Raw genomic sequence first — 15659 nt, 5'->3', positions numbered from 1 at the left:
ATCTGTTTATGGTGACTTAACAGGTACTATTCTACTTATTTCTTGAACCAGATCCTGGAAAGATATCAAAAGCACTTGGAAATAAAAGCTTTTCGTAATGTCTGAATCCAAAGACTTTGAAGTTGATTCTTTTACTGCCACAAATAAGTTCCTCAAAGTTTCAATCAAATTGTAAATTTATGCATAGTAAAAATTTCCAATAATACTAGGTATAGTAGTGACTTTGTAGTCAGTCACCTTTCCTATCTCAAAATAGTTTGTAAGTATTCTCTGCAAGTGTGATTTAAGGCCATTTACTTACCTGTCCTAGGAACACTTACAGACCTCTGTCCTGTTTTTCTTTTGCCTGATTGCACAATCTGCCTTCATTGTTTTGGGGCAACCTGTCACCCATCATTGCTAAGAACCCGTTAAAATTACTTCATTCACTTTCCATACAGATGTGGAAGCAGAGGCCCCACTTTCCGCTAAGCCCATAATCAACGTTCTCATGTATTTGCAGACTGTGTTGTCACAAAGTAAAATGTTATTTTGAGGAAATTATGCAACAGAGCTGAGAAAAGTTAATTATAAATAGACTTGTCATTGGATACCATGAATTTCAAAGCACGATAGGAAAACTAATGAATATGGAATATGTGGCTAATCTACAATCTTGTCACAAATTCCCAGGAAATATGGAAATGAAACACTGCTATTGGTGACTTTGTCATCTAAAAAAATAATTTTCTCATTTGTGGGCTAACTATAGTTATTCAGCTGTTCATACATTAAGAACTTAATATTGTGAGCCATTGATGTAACTTCTATAAAGAGATTTTTAAAGTCAGAGTGTTTTTTATTAGTATCATTGGAAGAGAGTTTTACAACCAAAGAAGTTCTTGGCATTGGAGTTGTCACCCCAGATATTTGCATGAATAGTACTGCTTAATAACAGCATAGTCTACCTGCCATATGTGAGCAAGCTATTAGAGGGTGAGAGGAGGAAAACTTGCCTTTTTTCATATATTTAAAAGAACGTATTTTCTTTGTAGTGCTTTGAAGTATGCTTAAGATATAAATATATGTCTACAAAAAGATTGTGTGATTTGTGTTTTGATTATTTGGATATTACGTACTGTCACGGTTTCTCAGTGGATTGAGGATGGATTTTTCTCTTAATGTACATGAAACCAGCATGTCTAGAAAACGGTCTTTTCTTCGTTAAATTGTTTTGCTCACATATTTGTGTTAGAGCTCTATAGAAAACACATAAAATTGTATTATTATGAAGATACTGATTTTTTGTGTTAAAAAAAGTTTACTTTTCAGAATAATAGATGCTGTAATATGTGGCAAATGCATAGATTGTCTTGTTGGATTTGTATTTGTTTATAGAAATCCAGAACCAGTAGCACTCTTTGGCCCTTGGCAGTTCTCTGTTCATGAGTGCCTTTAATTCATCATTTTGGTATTTAATTTTTAGTGCCTATTCACTAACAGTTGAATTAAAAATAAATCCTAGACTTTTAAAAGAATTATCAAAGAAAGCAAATATAATAAAGGGTTATGTTTTAATAAAGTGAGACTCCTACAATTTTTGTGAGGTTTTGTAATTGAATAATTTTTTTTAATTTGGCACAGTGTAATGTTCATTCTGTTTTTGTCAAGGGGATTTCAGCAATGTATGCAGTTAATTTAAAATTCTTAGTACCCATATGTAAACTGTTTAAATCTTTAGAATATTCTCTGAATATGATGAAAAGGTTCATAAAGTAGATATGGAAGAAAGCCTTGATAACTTTGTTACATCTGAGTATAATTTTTCTTTAATTTTTAATAGGATACAACATCTATTGAAAAGATGTCAAACTGTTGTGAAGAAATGTAAGTATAAAAGCGAAGTCTGTGGTGCTCTTATTTAAAAATGGAAACAGCTGGCCACATTTGAAAAATGTGTGCATGTAGTGGAAAGATAACATAATGATGGCTTTTTCTTGGTGCCTTGTCTAAAGCCTGAGCTAGACAAGCATAATCCAGTCTTACAGTAGGGGTCTTCAAGCCATGATAGTTTTCAAACAAAATAAGTACTGATCATTCTTGTTACTTGTCTAACTAAAGTAAGTTAAATTATTTGTCCTGAAAGTACATCAAAAGAGATTTGCTACTGTGTTGTTGACACACATCCTGTTAATCCTGAGACTCTCCTCTGCTTCAAAAGTTGCCCTAGGTTGATTGACGACACAGATACAATATCTGCTAGCCAGAGTTAAAACTCAGCTGCATGCCATAATGAAAGAAAAGCTGTATTTGTGATGCTGGGACACAATTCATCAGAGTCCAGTAATGGATCCCCAGCCAACCTGTATTGTTTTAGCTGACTGAAGTGCACCATGGGAGTGCTGTCTTTCACTAATAATGCTGTCTTCTGTAGATCGAGGCCCCGAAAGCCATGGCAGCAGACCTTCTCAGAAGTTTTTGGCACTCGTTGGAAGATCCTGTGGTTTATTCCTTTCAGGCAGAGGCAACCACTGCGAGTTCCCTACCACTTTGCCAATCACGTCTAAACAGATGGATGGTGGGCACAGATGGGTCCTCCATGCTGGAAATGCGTTACAGGTTTTCTGATAATAGAACTATGACAGTCTTCAAGTCAATTAAAATCCACCCACCAATCTTAGGCATCATAATGTGCCCCAGGCTTTATTTTAATAGTGATCTTGATCCTGTTGTGGGACTAATACGAGATCTATATTTAAGTTTTAAAGCATGTTTACTTTCAAATTAGCTTTCCACAGGGATTTCTTTAAATGCTTTTATTATTAAACCCAAAAGGCGGTGATTGAGATAAAATAATTGTACATATTTTTTTTTTTAGTACTGACAGTGTTATAGGTTTTAATTTATGGGAAATTTCAGATGTTTATTTAAATTTTTCACTCTTAAGCAGTACTAACCAAATCTGAATTTAATGCTTCGGGTTTACAAAAGTTGATACACCTTATATTCTATGTAAATTTTCTTTTTCACATACATAATAGCTTAAGTAGTAATAAATACTGCCTTTTACATGTGCTGCAGGATTCTTTTAATACAGCATAGAATTGAACAACAAAAAACCAAAAACAACCGAAAAAGGGCAGTATTTTCTTAGAAGTAGCTCTCTAATGTTTTCTGTTTTTCTCTTCACCAAAAACAAAATAAAAACACCACTAAAATAAAGCACCCAACTACCTACCTTATTTTAAAGGAAAGATTTTTTCCCATATTAGCTTTTCCCGTTTCTTTTCCCGGTACTGATGTGATTATTGGTTGTTGTTAAAATGCTCCAAGATGGAACTTTTGACCACACAGGCATGTATTCTGTTTTACCCTAAGATTTTGGTGAGCAAAAAGGGTAGAGGATTTGCAATAATTCCACAGATACCTTTTCTAGTACAGTTATATTAGAATGCATATGTTTTTAAAATACTAGTGTAACTAGATAATATATAATGTACAGTATAAAGAGGAATATTGTGCTTTTGAAAAACATATGTACTTTTTTCTTTACCTACTAGTATATCTAAAATTACATATTGGACGTTTATATGTATAGGTATTGGCCAACTCATAATGAAACTGTATAGGAAGTTGCAAGTAAAAATAAGTAACTCTTGCGTACCTATAATCATCCACATTGAAATGAAATTTTAATCAGCCAACTACAAATTTGGATTGACATACCTTTTGTTAGTAGCTAACGTTAAGAAATGACCTTAAAAATAAGAAAACATAATGATCTATATTTATCATTAGCTTATACAAATTTAAATTTCTAATGGTGATGGTCTCTTGGAAAGCATAGATGATTTGTGTGAAAAGACATTTAGCATGCTTTGAAAAGAAATTCAGCTTTTATATTTTTTCCATGAGAATACTGCAAAATCCATATATCTTTTTAGAAAGTGTATGCCCTCACAGTCTTTGCCTTGAAGAGAAGATTGAAGAGGTCTGCTGTTCTTGGAGCATATCAATATTTTCCTTTTAGTTCTGAGAGTAGGGAGTCATACCTGAGAAATCATGAAACAGATTTCCATTGTCAGCCAGTTAACTCTACTGTAGTTAGTTCTTTCAGGAATTGTAAATACCTTCTAAAATAATTGAATAAGCTGTTCTCAGAGATATAAATACCATGTCTTTCATGTTCTGACTGCAGTACTTTATTATTTAAAAATTTAGACGTGGCAGATGAAAATATTTATTGGTGCTGATAAGATGCATAGTAAATTTAATATGAGAAGTTATATTTATAGAGCTTAATGAATCACAAAATTAGTATGTTCGTGTCAGGCAACTGAGTTGGGTTTTGTGCAAGCTAACATATTGACCAAATTTGGTCTGGTGACAGAACTGTTAATAGGGAGGTAATGTGTAGATATATAGATAGATATCAGTCAAATGCCTTATGCTGTATACATTCCTGTCAAATGAGAACCTTGAGCAAAAGCAAAGCCAACTGTAGACCCCCTAAAGAGCTTTACGGACATATTTATACTTCATGTAGTAGCAGTAACTACCTTAAAGTTATGTACCTGGGAGGTCCGCAGTGCCAACCTCTGCCTTAGCAATGAGAGCCAGAGGTGGTCCCTTTCCCGAAGATTGTTTTTAGTTTTCTCAGACATACCACTTCTAGGCACATTTTCTTCCCTCCTTTCTCTTTACCTCCCTGGTCTTGATCCTGCCACCTTACTCTTCTAAGTTACTGGGATACAAACTGATACACTAAGCAAGGCATATATTTATTTTGTTTGAATGGCAGAAATGCTCTATATCGATCTATTTATATAAGAATCTATATTAAAGCATATCTGTATATCCGTATGCTGTAACTTTCAGTATTCCGAAGTTAGCACACCTAACTGGGTTTGTAATTCTTGTGCCACTACTTGAAAGAAACCAACCAGCCGGTTCCCAGGGAGTGCAGGAAGTCTAGTTGTGTTCCGTCTGCGCCCTCTTTTGGCTAATTGGTATAATTATCCTGGCTCTAGAGATGTACTACCCCGCAATTCGTTGTATAGCCTAATTCTGAACATGTCAGAGCTTAGGGGGATTGTATGTACAAAAATGTAAGAGTCTATGAAAATCAGTCTGTTCCAGTTTATGATGGCAATGTCTAGCTCATATAAATGTGATAACTACCTTGCTTCATTATGTATATTCTTATTTTTTTTATTCTCAATTAGAAATTTCTGTCAGATCAGGATAAACAAATGTAAACTGTTTCATGAATTTTATTTTAAATCTTACTTGGGCAGATTAAGTCCTTAGGATTGGGAAAGCCATTACCTAAAATGACCAATTTATTACAAAACACAGAACCTTACTGTAGTTACATTGGCAAGCAAGTACCTAATGTGTTTTAATCAATATCGAAAAAAGATACGTTTTTTTTTTTTTTTTAATTTCAGTTTTGGAATGACTTTTTTTATTGATTCTACTGCATTAAAAATGAGAGATTAATAATTCTTTCTATACCTTTCTGCATTCTTTTTTAATTATCTTATTCAGAGTTACAGCTCTAGCTTTGGTAATCATTGTGTTATGTACTTTGGATGTAAATAAGTAATGATGTTGAGCATCAGAAAATAGTTATGAGCAGTGGGATTACTGATATGGTCGCTTTGTTTCCTTATAAACATTCCCTTTCATTTTTAAGCAAAATATATGTTAAAGGATGCTTTAGATCAGTGAAGTTTGGAGTTGGGCTTCTGGAAATGAAATATTTTTAGCTAGAGACTCTAAGTTACACCTCTTGAACGATTATATTTGTTCTTCTGTTCTGTGAACAAACATGCTTATGGGCCCAAGATTGCAGGCAAAAATTGACTTGAGTTCAGGATTCCCTAAATAGTAGGCATTCAGTTAAAGAGCTTTTAGTACTTTATAACCAAGACATGGAGTTTTAAAATATGTGAAGGTGTTCCGTTATAAGAAAAATACTATTTTGCCTAAGAGTTGTATTAAAAATATCTGTGGTTAGTGTAAGAGATACCTATATTTAACATTTTAGTTGATGGTACTCTTAACAGAAGAAAGCATAGTTTACTTTTAATAATAATGGAAGTAGAGCACATTACAATACATAATGTTTAGTTTAACAACTAAGTTAAAACTTCTGATAGATTGAACATTGGTGAGTTTTTGCTGATGCTTAGAGGTATTTTTCTCTAAGGATGCTGGCTAATTATAACTATTCGTCATCAGGCCTTTTCAAGTCACTTCTATAAAAGTAATTACTTGAAGGTGTGTTTCACCCAAAAGGATATATTATTTCTGAAAGCTAATCATGAAGACTTTGGTTAGGATAACACTTCCAACCAGGAAATGTGAAGTAATTTAGATTTTGGCCACATAGTTTTCTATGTATTAGATCAGAGGGCAGTTCGATTGTTCTCACATGTGTTGCTATAAAATTGCAGTGTGTCCAGCCATGGTTTACAGCGGCATTAATGTTAACAGAGCTACTAGTCTGTCCCTGAACTTTTTTTCTAGTCTCTAACTACTTCCCTTGTGCTTTATGTATGAATAGATTATCTAGCTCAAGTTTACTAAACTGTTGCTGCTTCATTAAATAAATTGTTGACATCATCTCTAACAAATGTAGATATACCTAGAATTTATTTGGGAAAGTTTATACTTACATTAAATAATTTACTAATAAATACAAGTATAAGATTTTTTACCCAACCTACTCTTGCTTTTGAAATATAAGTATTGGCAAATGTAGTTAGTCTGGTACATTTAGTATATTCTACTTACTCTACTTACTATTCTACTTACTAGTGTTGTTAACCATATAATTAACAATTAAATGGGTGTATTATTTAATGTCCACATTTGTTACCTTCTACTCTAAGAATTATCCTCAATTTATCTAGAAATCAATTTCATTATGCTCTGAATTTAGCCCTTCTCACTTGAATTCTAGAATATTCTATACTAGAATGTGAGAAAGTGATAAAAGCAACTTAAAGTATTTTGAACTTATGTTATTTTATATATCAACTAGTATTTAGCATTTCTGCTGCCTTTGGGATGATGATGGTTTAATTTCAGGAAAGTGTTTTCTCTGATGTTTCTTTCATTTTCATTGTGCGATTTTTAGCAACAAAATTCATTACATTTTGGTCTGTTCTTCAGATGTCGTAATGCTTCCTGCTAGTGCTGATTTGAAACAGAAATAACAGTGTAACTTACAGTTCTTAAGTTGTTGATATTGCCCGTATTTTCCATTATCATTATATATATGTTTTTACCATCGTACGTCCTTTTCCCTTTGTCTACCATGGATGGCAGGTAGAAGTGAATAGAGGGCAGCCAGAACTGGATGGAGAGAGTAGGGGAATTTACAAAGATGGAGAGAGGGCCAGTGGGACATGGATGAACAGCATCTGGGCAGCAGGGTTGACTGGGTGCAGTCTCTGGGACATCAGGAAACCCCTCCCCCCAGCTACAATCATTTGAGCCTCATCCTCATCTCTTGTTGATATCATTTTACTGTGAGAGTTGCTAATGCATGTAAGCATTTCGAGTTACTTTATTTATATTGCTGATTTCATCAGTTGGCCAGATGCCTTTGATAAATTATTTTAAATTTTAAATATCACAATTATGTAGCATATACTCACCTGAAGTGTTATGAGTAATGTGAAAGGTAGAGCTGTTGAACACAGGGGAGAAATGAATAGGTTGCCCAACATTTGAAAAGACAGGTCCTTTTTTTACAAGCCTCCCATTGCAGTGAAAGGATACTAAGTGTGAGAGAGAGTAAATTTTGCCACTGAGGGAAAATCAGCGATTTCTATGTAAAGGATGATTTTTCACTTTGAAGTTTGGGCTGTTTGGGAGCTCTTGATCCCTGGAAGGCCACCCAACCTATTGGTATTATGAATAGCTGTAACATGCAATATAGTGCTTACCACAGTCGTTCAACACTTGAGTCTTTTTTGGTATTGATAGCTTTACGTGTAAACAGATGTGGACGAAACAGCAACAACAAAGGGTGTCTCTTTTTGTGGTTTCGCTTGCCTGTTTGACTAAGCACAGGGTTTAATTGTATAGGCTGTTAACTAAAAGAAAAGATTGTCTGCGTATTGCAAGCTCTGTATTCTTGCCAGTATGCATCGGGTGATATTTTAACCTACTGGTGCCTGAAGTTAGTGTTAGTGTTTTACAACCTCAACAACTAAAACATCCTGGTGCTACTCACTTTAGCACTGAGTGACATTTGTAATTCCTGTACCAAAGAGTGAATTTTTTTTTCTTAATTTTTGGTTGATGGAGACTTGTGAACAGTGTTCCTAACAACAATTTTGATGATCACATCTTAGATTTTGCACACTGCCTCAGTTTAATTGGTTTTAAATGTCTCTCATTTGGAATTTTTTTTGTAGTTAGGCATATGACTATGGTTTTTCATTTCTGTATTTTAATATAGATTGGCTACTTTAAAAGATAGTTTAATGGGCTGAGGTTAGAAAAGATAATTGAACACTTTTCACAAGATTTTTTTATGTTGTTTTTATTTCTACAGGAGTAAGTGAAAAAATAATAAGAACTCTCCTTTTATTTCTATACATGAGCTATATAGTTTATTGAGCCCTTTAAATGAATGCTGAAACAATATGCTAAAATGAAAAGTGAAGGGCCCATTCTGATTATGAGAATCCTGCATCTGTGTCTGTGTGGGGGTGGAGGTGTACCTAACCCTTAGTGGCACTAAAGAATGATGTTGCCATTTATGTATTTTGCAAATAAAGATACAATTAAAGAACACCTTAAGAAATTTATGTGTACACACATTTGCGCATGCACGCGCATACACACACACTTTCCTAAGAGGAAATGCAGATTGATGTACCTTGATTTAAGCAAAACAATTAATAGAAAATTGAACTTCACCAAAACACACACAAAAAAAAGAGGTCTGGATGTTATTTATTTTACATAAAAAGTTAGAGTAAGATTATTTTGAAAACCAGTTCTGTTTAATGGTTCATTTTACAAAAAATGTGAGAAAATACCCTTTAGAAATATTTGTAATTGTCCAAATGTTGTACTGCTATGTACACTAATCTGGTTCCTTATTTTTTTCCCACAAATTTTCAGGACACTTGTTTAGTGTCTTTAAAACTGCAACTGAAATGGTAAGATTTCTGGCAAGAAGACAATTGTTGGTGTATTGGAAAAGTAGACAATCACATTTGAGAATATTTTGCATTATTTTCAATCAACTGAAACTCTCTCCTTGAATGTAGATACAATATATGGTTTTGCAGTGATTTCTGAATGGAAAAAAAGGATCAAGTCTGAAACTGAAATGAAATATAACTTAGGATCATTCTAATATACGTAGAAATACATATGTACATGTCATTAGAGGTTAAAGGAAAATTTGTAAGCAAAATGGGAAGAACCAATAGTCTCTCTCTAATTGTCAATAATATATTTCCTAGATTCTGTTGCTACAATATTGGTTCTGAGCTTTTTTTGACTTGTTTATGTATTATTTCAATTAATGTGGTTGAATGCAGTTACTTGTTCAAGTTTTTGTTAGTGGATAGTTCGCCACAATTTGTTGTCCAGAGATGAATATTAAAAAGAAGTTTTACTTTACCATAGGTAGAATGGAGCAGCTAAGATGTTATGATAGGAAGAATCTCCTGTACTATCAGAGATACTCAGATAAATGGGTTGTAAGGCTAACATGATGGGGGCAGGGTGGGGTGGGCGGGCGGCAGGATAAGCTTTGGGAGGCTTGAGCACTGATGACCATGTTTGTATGAGCTGTGTGTCCCCAGAGTAGGCTTTTAAAAAATCTGACTGGCAAGTTTAATGAATGGGCAAAATCTGTGATATTTGGGGACTTGTGTCAACCTCTAATTGTCTGTAGTGTTCTATCCCTAAGATAAAACACCTTTTAATGGTGGTGTGTTCCAAGTGCCATAGAAAGATCCTGCTTTTAAAAATGTCAGGTGTTTTTTTCATTCAGTGAATATGTTTAAATCTGAGGACTGTTCTGCTGCTGCATTGTCTGTTTTACCTTGTCTGATCCCTCAAGAGCATTTAAAGAAAATCTTCACTAACATTTCTAGTGCTAATGGTAAAAAAGAAAATAGCAGTTGAAAGATTCAAGACTAGGTTGAAAATAGGGAAGATTATGACAAGCAGGAGCTGTGTATCTGAGATGTACTTGTTTAAATGAAAAGTCTCCACTGGTTCTTAAAATGAAAAACCATGTATCTACCTTAAGAACAATGTCTTTTTTTAAAAATAATTTTAGCAATTTAGTTTTTATTCATGTAATATTTCTGTTTTTCTTTACAGATTGTTTTTAATTTAAATTGTGGAATTTTTACTTCTCTTGAAATGTATTATGTACTGTATTTTTAGAAATCTTATTTTTAAATAAATATTTTTTAAAAATATAGAACTGTTTTCCTCACCCACCTCTTTATTAAAATCAACCCAAATTCTAGATTCCAGCACCAAGTGTGTATGATAGGCCTTTTTTTTTTTTTTAGTTTTATGCAATTTGGACGATTATTGATAATTAGTTGCCTTTTTAGGATATTGTTCTACCATAATCTCAAAATTCATTACACATCAAGAAGAGCTAGGTGTGCATCCTAGGTTGAAATTGACAAACACAATATTCACAGTCATTTTTTGTGTTAGAGATGACCCAGATGGCTAGATTCAGTCACCCAATTTATTTACCACTTGTTGTGCCAGACACTATTTTATAGAAATATTTTTTCTTTGAGGAATAATTGACATATAATGCAGAAAGCTTAAGTGTACATCTAGGCATTTTAGAGCCAGGGTTATTAAATTACTTAACACCTTTGTTCCCATGGGGTTGTAGTCTCATGGTTTCTAGATAGTTTTTTATTGAGAAATTTCCAAAGTCTCAACTAACTACTTCCACGTAAAACTCACAAAGGAGAAGTGAAGTGTATATTAATGAATATAGATTGGTCAAAAATACCATGTGAGAAGACCAATCAGTTTGTCTTAGAAACAGTGAAGGAATATACGCTGCCCTGAGATGGAAAGATACAGGCTTAACTTTATTTAAAATTCTTAAGTTTTTATTATCAGAAAGGTTATGTTGATAAATATTCTGGATTTACACTTAAATGACACGGTGGAATTGCAAATAAAACTACAAACTTTGAAGGCAAATATTGTTGCATTCCGACAAACCAAAGATTCTAAACTGTAATCTTGTTTCTTTTTCAGTTTCTTTTGTTCTGATTCTAAGCAACATTTACAATACTTGTGCTTCCTTGGTGATGCTAAATTACAATGATTTTATATCTTTTTGGTCAGAGGACTCCTTTAAACTCATAAGACTTACTGCAGACCTCAAAGAGTTTTTGTTTTTGCAGGTTGTCTTAATCACTATTGACTATTATTAAAAATTAAAACAAAGAAGTATTTTAAATGCTTATTTATTCATTGGAATAGCAATAATAAACTCATTGCATGTTAACATAAGTGATTATTATTTAGAGACTTGAATTTATATATTTTTTTCAAAGCTCTAGTATCTGCCTTTCTAAAAAATTTCACATCTCCTCTGTTTCTGCATTTAATCTGTTGTATTGTTATTTTGTTTGAAGTATCTAGAGAAATCTGGTCTCATGCAAATAGTGTAGTTGTGAAAAGGTGAACATTTTAATAGTCTCTTCAAATGGCTATGCATATTCTTTGATGCTACACAACAACTCATTAAGTGATGGTTTCTTGAAACTTTACTTGCAATGTGGAACCGGAAATAAAATGAAGAAACTTAAGTTTTTAATTCCATTTAGTAAACATACAGTGTTTTATTAGCTTCAGGTGTACAATACAGTGATTCAGCAGTTCTGTACATCACCCAGTGTTCATCACAAGTGCACTCCTTAATTCCCATCACCTATTTCACCCACCTACCTCTCCTCTGGTAACCATTTGTTTGTTCTCTATAGTTGAGTCTAAGTCTGTTTCTTGGTTTCTCTCTTTTTTCATTTGCTCATTGGTTACTTAAATTCCACACATGAATGAAATCATATGATACTTGTCTTTTCTGACTTATTTCACATAGCATTCATTATACTGTCTAGCTCTATCCATGTCATCACAAATGGCAAGATTTCATTCTTTTTATAGCTGAATAATCCGTTGTATATATGCCACCTCTTCTTTATCCATTCATCAGTTGGTGAATACTTAGGCTTCCATATCTTGGCTTTTGCAGATAATGCTGCTATAAACATAGGGGTGCATTTATCCCTTTGAGTTGGTGTTTTCGTATTCTTTGAGTAAATACCCAGTAGTTTGATTATTGGATCACAATGTAGTTCTATTTTTAACTGTTCCACAGTGCCTGCACCAGTTTACATTCCCATCAACAGTGCAAGATAATTCCTTTTTCTCCATATCCTCCCCACACCTGTTGTTTCTTGTGTTGTTGATTTTAGCCATTCTGACAGATATGAAGTGATATCTTATTGTAGTTTTGATTTGCATTTCCCTGATAATTGATGGTGAACATCTTTTCTCATCTGTTGGCCATCTGTATGTCGTTTTTGGAGAAATTTCTGTTCATGTCTTCTTCTCATTTCTTAAGTGGATTATTTGTTTCTTGAGTTTTGTAAGTTCTTTATATATTTTGGATACTAACCCTTTATCAGATATGTCATTAGCAAAAATCTTCTCCCATTCCATAGGCTGCCTTTTAGTTTTGTTGATTGTTTTCATCATTGTGCAGAAGCTTTTTATTTTGATGAAGTCTAAATAGTTCATTTTTGCCTGTGATTTCCTTGCTCAAGAGACATATCTAGAAAAATGTTGCATGGCCAGTGTTAGAGAAGTTACTGTCTATGTTCTTTTCTAGAGTTTTTGTATTATCAGGGCTCACATTTAGGTCTTTAGTCCATTTTGAATTTATTTTTGTGTATAGTGTAAGCAAGTGGTCCAGTTTCATTCTTATGCATTTTGCTCTCCACTTTTCCCAACATCATTTGTTAAAGAGACTGCTTTTTCCCCATGGGATATTCTTTTCTGCTTTGTCAAAGATTAATTGACCATATAATTGTAGGCTTATTTCTGAGTTTTCTAATCTGGTCTATTGATCTATATGTCTATTTCTGTACCATTACCATACTGTTTTGATTACCACAGCTTTGAAATATAACTTGAAGTCTGGAATGGCGATGCCTATAGCTTTGCCTTTCTTTTTCAAGACTGCTTTGGCTATTTGGGATCTTTTTTGGTTCCATGCAAATTGTAGGGTTGTTTGGTATAGTTCTGTAAAAAAAAAAATGATATTATTTTGGTAGGGATTGCATTGTGAATGTGTAGATAGTATAGGCATTTTAACAATTGTTCTATCAATCCGTGAGCATGAAACGTCTTTCCATTTCTTTGTGTCATCTTCAGTTTCTTTCATCTGTGTTTTATAGTCTTCAGAGTACTAGTCTTCCATCTCTTGCCTAGATTTGTTCCAAGGCATCTTACTATTTTTGGTGCAGTTGTAGGTGGGATTGTTTTCTTAATTTCTCTTTCTGCTGCTTTATTATTGGTGCATAGAAATGCAACAGATTTCTAGACATTGATTTTATATCCTGCAACTTTACTGAATTCATTCATCAATTCTAGCAGTTTTTTGGTGGAGTCTTTTGGCTTTTCTATATATAGTATCATGTCATCCACAAATAGTGAAAATTTTACTTCTTCCTTACTGATTTGGTTGCCTTTTATTTCTTTTTGTTGTCTGATTGCTGTGATTAGGACTTCCCATACTATGTTGAATAAAAGTGGTGGCCGTGGACATCCTTGTCTTATTCCTGACCTTAGGTGAAAAGCTCTTAGTTTTTTCCCATTAAGGATGATGTTGGCAGTGGGCTTTTCATATGTAGCCTTTATCACTTTGAGGTGTGTTCCCTGTAAACCTACTTTGTTGAGGGTTTTTATCGTGAATGGGTGTTGTACTTGGTCAGATGCTTTTTCTGCACCTGTGGAAATGATCATATGGTTCTTAGCCTTTCTTTTATTGAGGTGATATTTCACATTGATTGATTTGCATATATTGAACCACCTTTGCAACCCAGGAATAAATCCCACTTAATTACAGTGAATGATTTTAAAAAATGTATTGTTAAGTTCAGTTTGCTAGTATTTTGTGGAGGATTTTTGCATCTATGTTCATCAGAGATATTTGCCTGTAGTTCTTTTTTTCTTTTTCTTTTTCTTTTTTTAGTGAGATCTTTGGTTTTGCAATTAGGTAATGCTGGCTTCATAGAATGAATTTGGAAGTTTCCCTTCCTTTTCTACTTTTTGGAATAATTAGAGAAAAATAGATATTAGCTCTTCTTAAATGTTTGGTAGAATTTGCCTTTGAAGCCATCTGGTATTGGACTTTTGTTTGTTGGGAGTTTTTTGATTATTGAATCAATGTATTTGCCGATTATCAGTGTGTTTAAATGTTCTAATTCTTCCTGTTTTAGTTTTGGTAGTTTTTGTGTTTCTAGGTATTTATCCATTTCTTCTAGGTTGTCCAATTTTTGGCATATAGTTTTTCATAATATTCTTTTATAATAGTTTGTATTTCTATAGTGTTGGTTGCTACTCCTTCACTTATTTGTGATTTAATTTATTTTGGTCTTTTCTCTTTTCAGTAAGTCTGCTGGCTCCCTTTTCCCCGTTATTGGCAGTGTTTGCTCCCTGGCCTGAATGTGGCATGTTTTAAATAGATGTGCTCTGGTCTGCTTAAGAAATGAAAACTGTTGCCATTTTGATGGAACCAAGGCTCCACAGAGCTCCCAAGCTGGGGAGATGTGGTATAGATGGAGGTTTGGGCTGGTCTTCTGAGGGAAGAGGCTAATCACACTGGGACTGAGCCAAGCTTAACTGGGAAGGGTGATTCTCCCAGAACCTGTATGTGTCCGGGGTGGGGCTTGGTGTAAGTAAGGTAGCTAGTGTCTGCACTGCACTGATTCCCACAGGTGTCTCTGTGCTTATGCTGAGAAGCGGGGGAAGGGAGTGGCCCCTGCCAGTTCTTTTCTTCCTAGGAAGTCTCTCAGTGAAGGCTACCTCTTTGAAACATGCTCCAAGATGAGCAAATAACCTCCTCACAGTGTGTGCAAGGCACTCTTCAGATGGCTGTTTCCATGATGTATGTCTGTGGGTTCTTTGCCCTGCTTCTTGGCTCTGTTGGAGCCAAGCTGGCTGATCTTCAAAACTCCAGGTTTGGGATGCCTGGGTGGCTCAGTGGTTGAGCATCTGCCTTTGGCTCAGGTCATGATCCCAGGGTCCTGGGATCGAGTCCCACATCAGCTCCCCACAGGAAGCCTGCTTCTCCCTCTGCTTCTGTCTTTGCCTCTCTCTCTCATGAATAAATAAATACAATCTTTAAAAAAATTAAAAAATAAAAAAAAAACCTTCCAGGCTTTAAGCCCCATTGGTTATAAGAACTCAGCAAAATTCAGCCCCTCTCACTTCCTAAGTGAATTGCTGTTTGGACTCATTTTCTCTGTGCACTCCCCTGTACATCAGTCTGTCCCTTGCCCTCCTCTGCAACTGCAGCTCTCCTCCCCCAAACCACAATGGCCAGGAGCTGTTTTCCAAACCGGGTCTGTGCATTTCCTACC

At 34.4% G+C, this 15659-nt stretch overlaps 1 protein-coding gene across 2 annotated transcripts in view; it reads left to right on the top strand.

Moving 5' to 3' along the window:
* Positions 1 to 5487, top strand: part of ZDHHC21 (zinc finger DHHC-type palmitoyltransferase 21) — a 62492-nt gene extending 57005 nt beyond the window's left edge. For both annotated transcript variants that reach the window (XM_049116132.1, XM_025432284.3), the window contains exons 8-9: positions 1823 to 1866; positions 2414 to 5487. In XM_049116132.1, coding sequence (XP_048972089.1) covers positions 1823 to 1866; positions 2414 to 2546 — 177 coding nt within the window. In that variant the 3' untranslated portion in view covers positions 2547 to 5487. The remainder of the gene's footprint in view (positions 1 to 1822; positions 1867 to 2413) is intronic.
* The last annotated feature ends 10172 nt before the right edge of the window (positions 5488 to 15659 follow it).

This window comes from Canis lupus, chromosome 11, assembly GCF_003254725.2.
Source record: "Canis lupus dingo isolate Sandy chromosome 11, ASM325472v2, whole genome shotgun sequence".
Classification (NCBI taxonomy): Eukaryota; Metazoa; Chordata; class Mammalia; order Carnivora; family Canidae; genus Canis; species Canis lupus.
The sequence above is the reverse complement of the archived record's forward strand: the minus strand, read 5'-3'. Positions and strand labels throughout refer to the sequence as shown.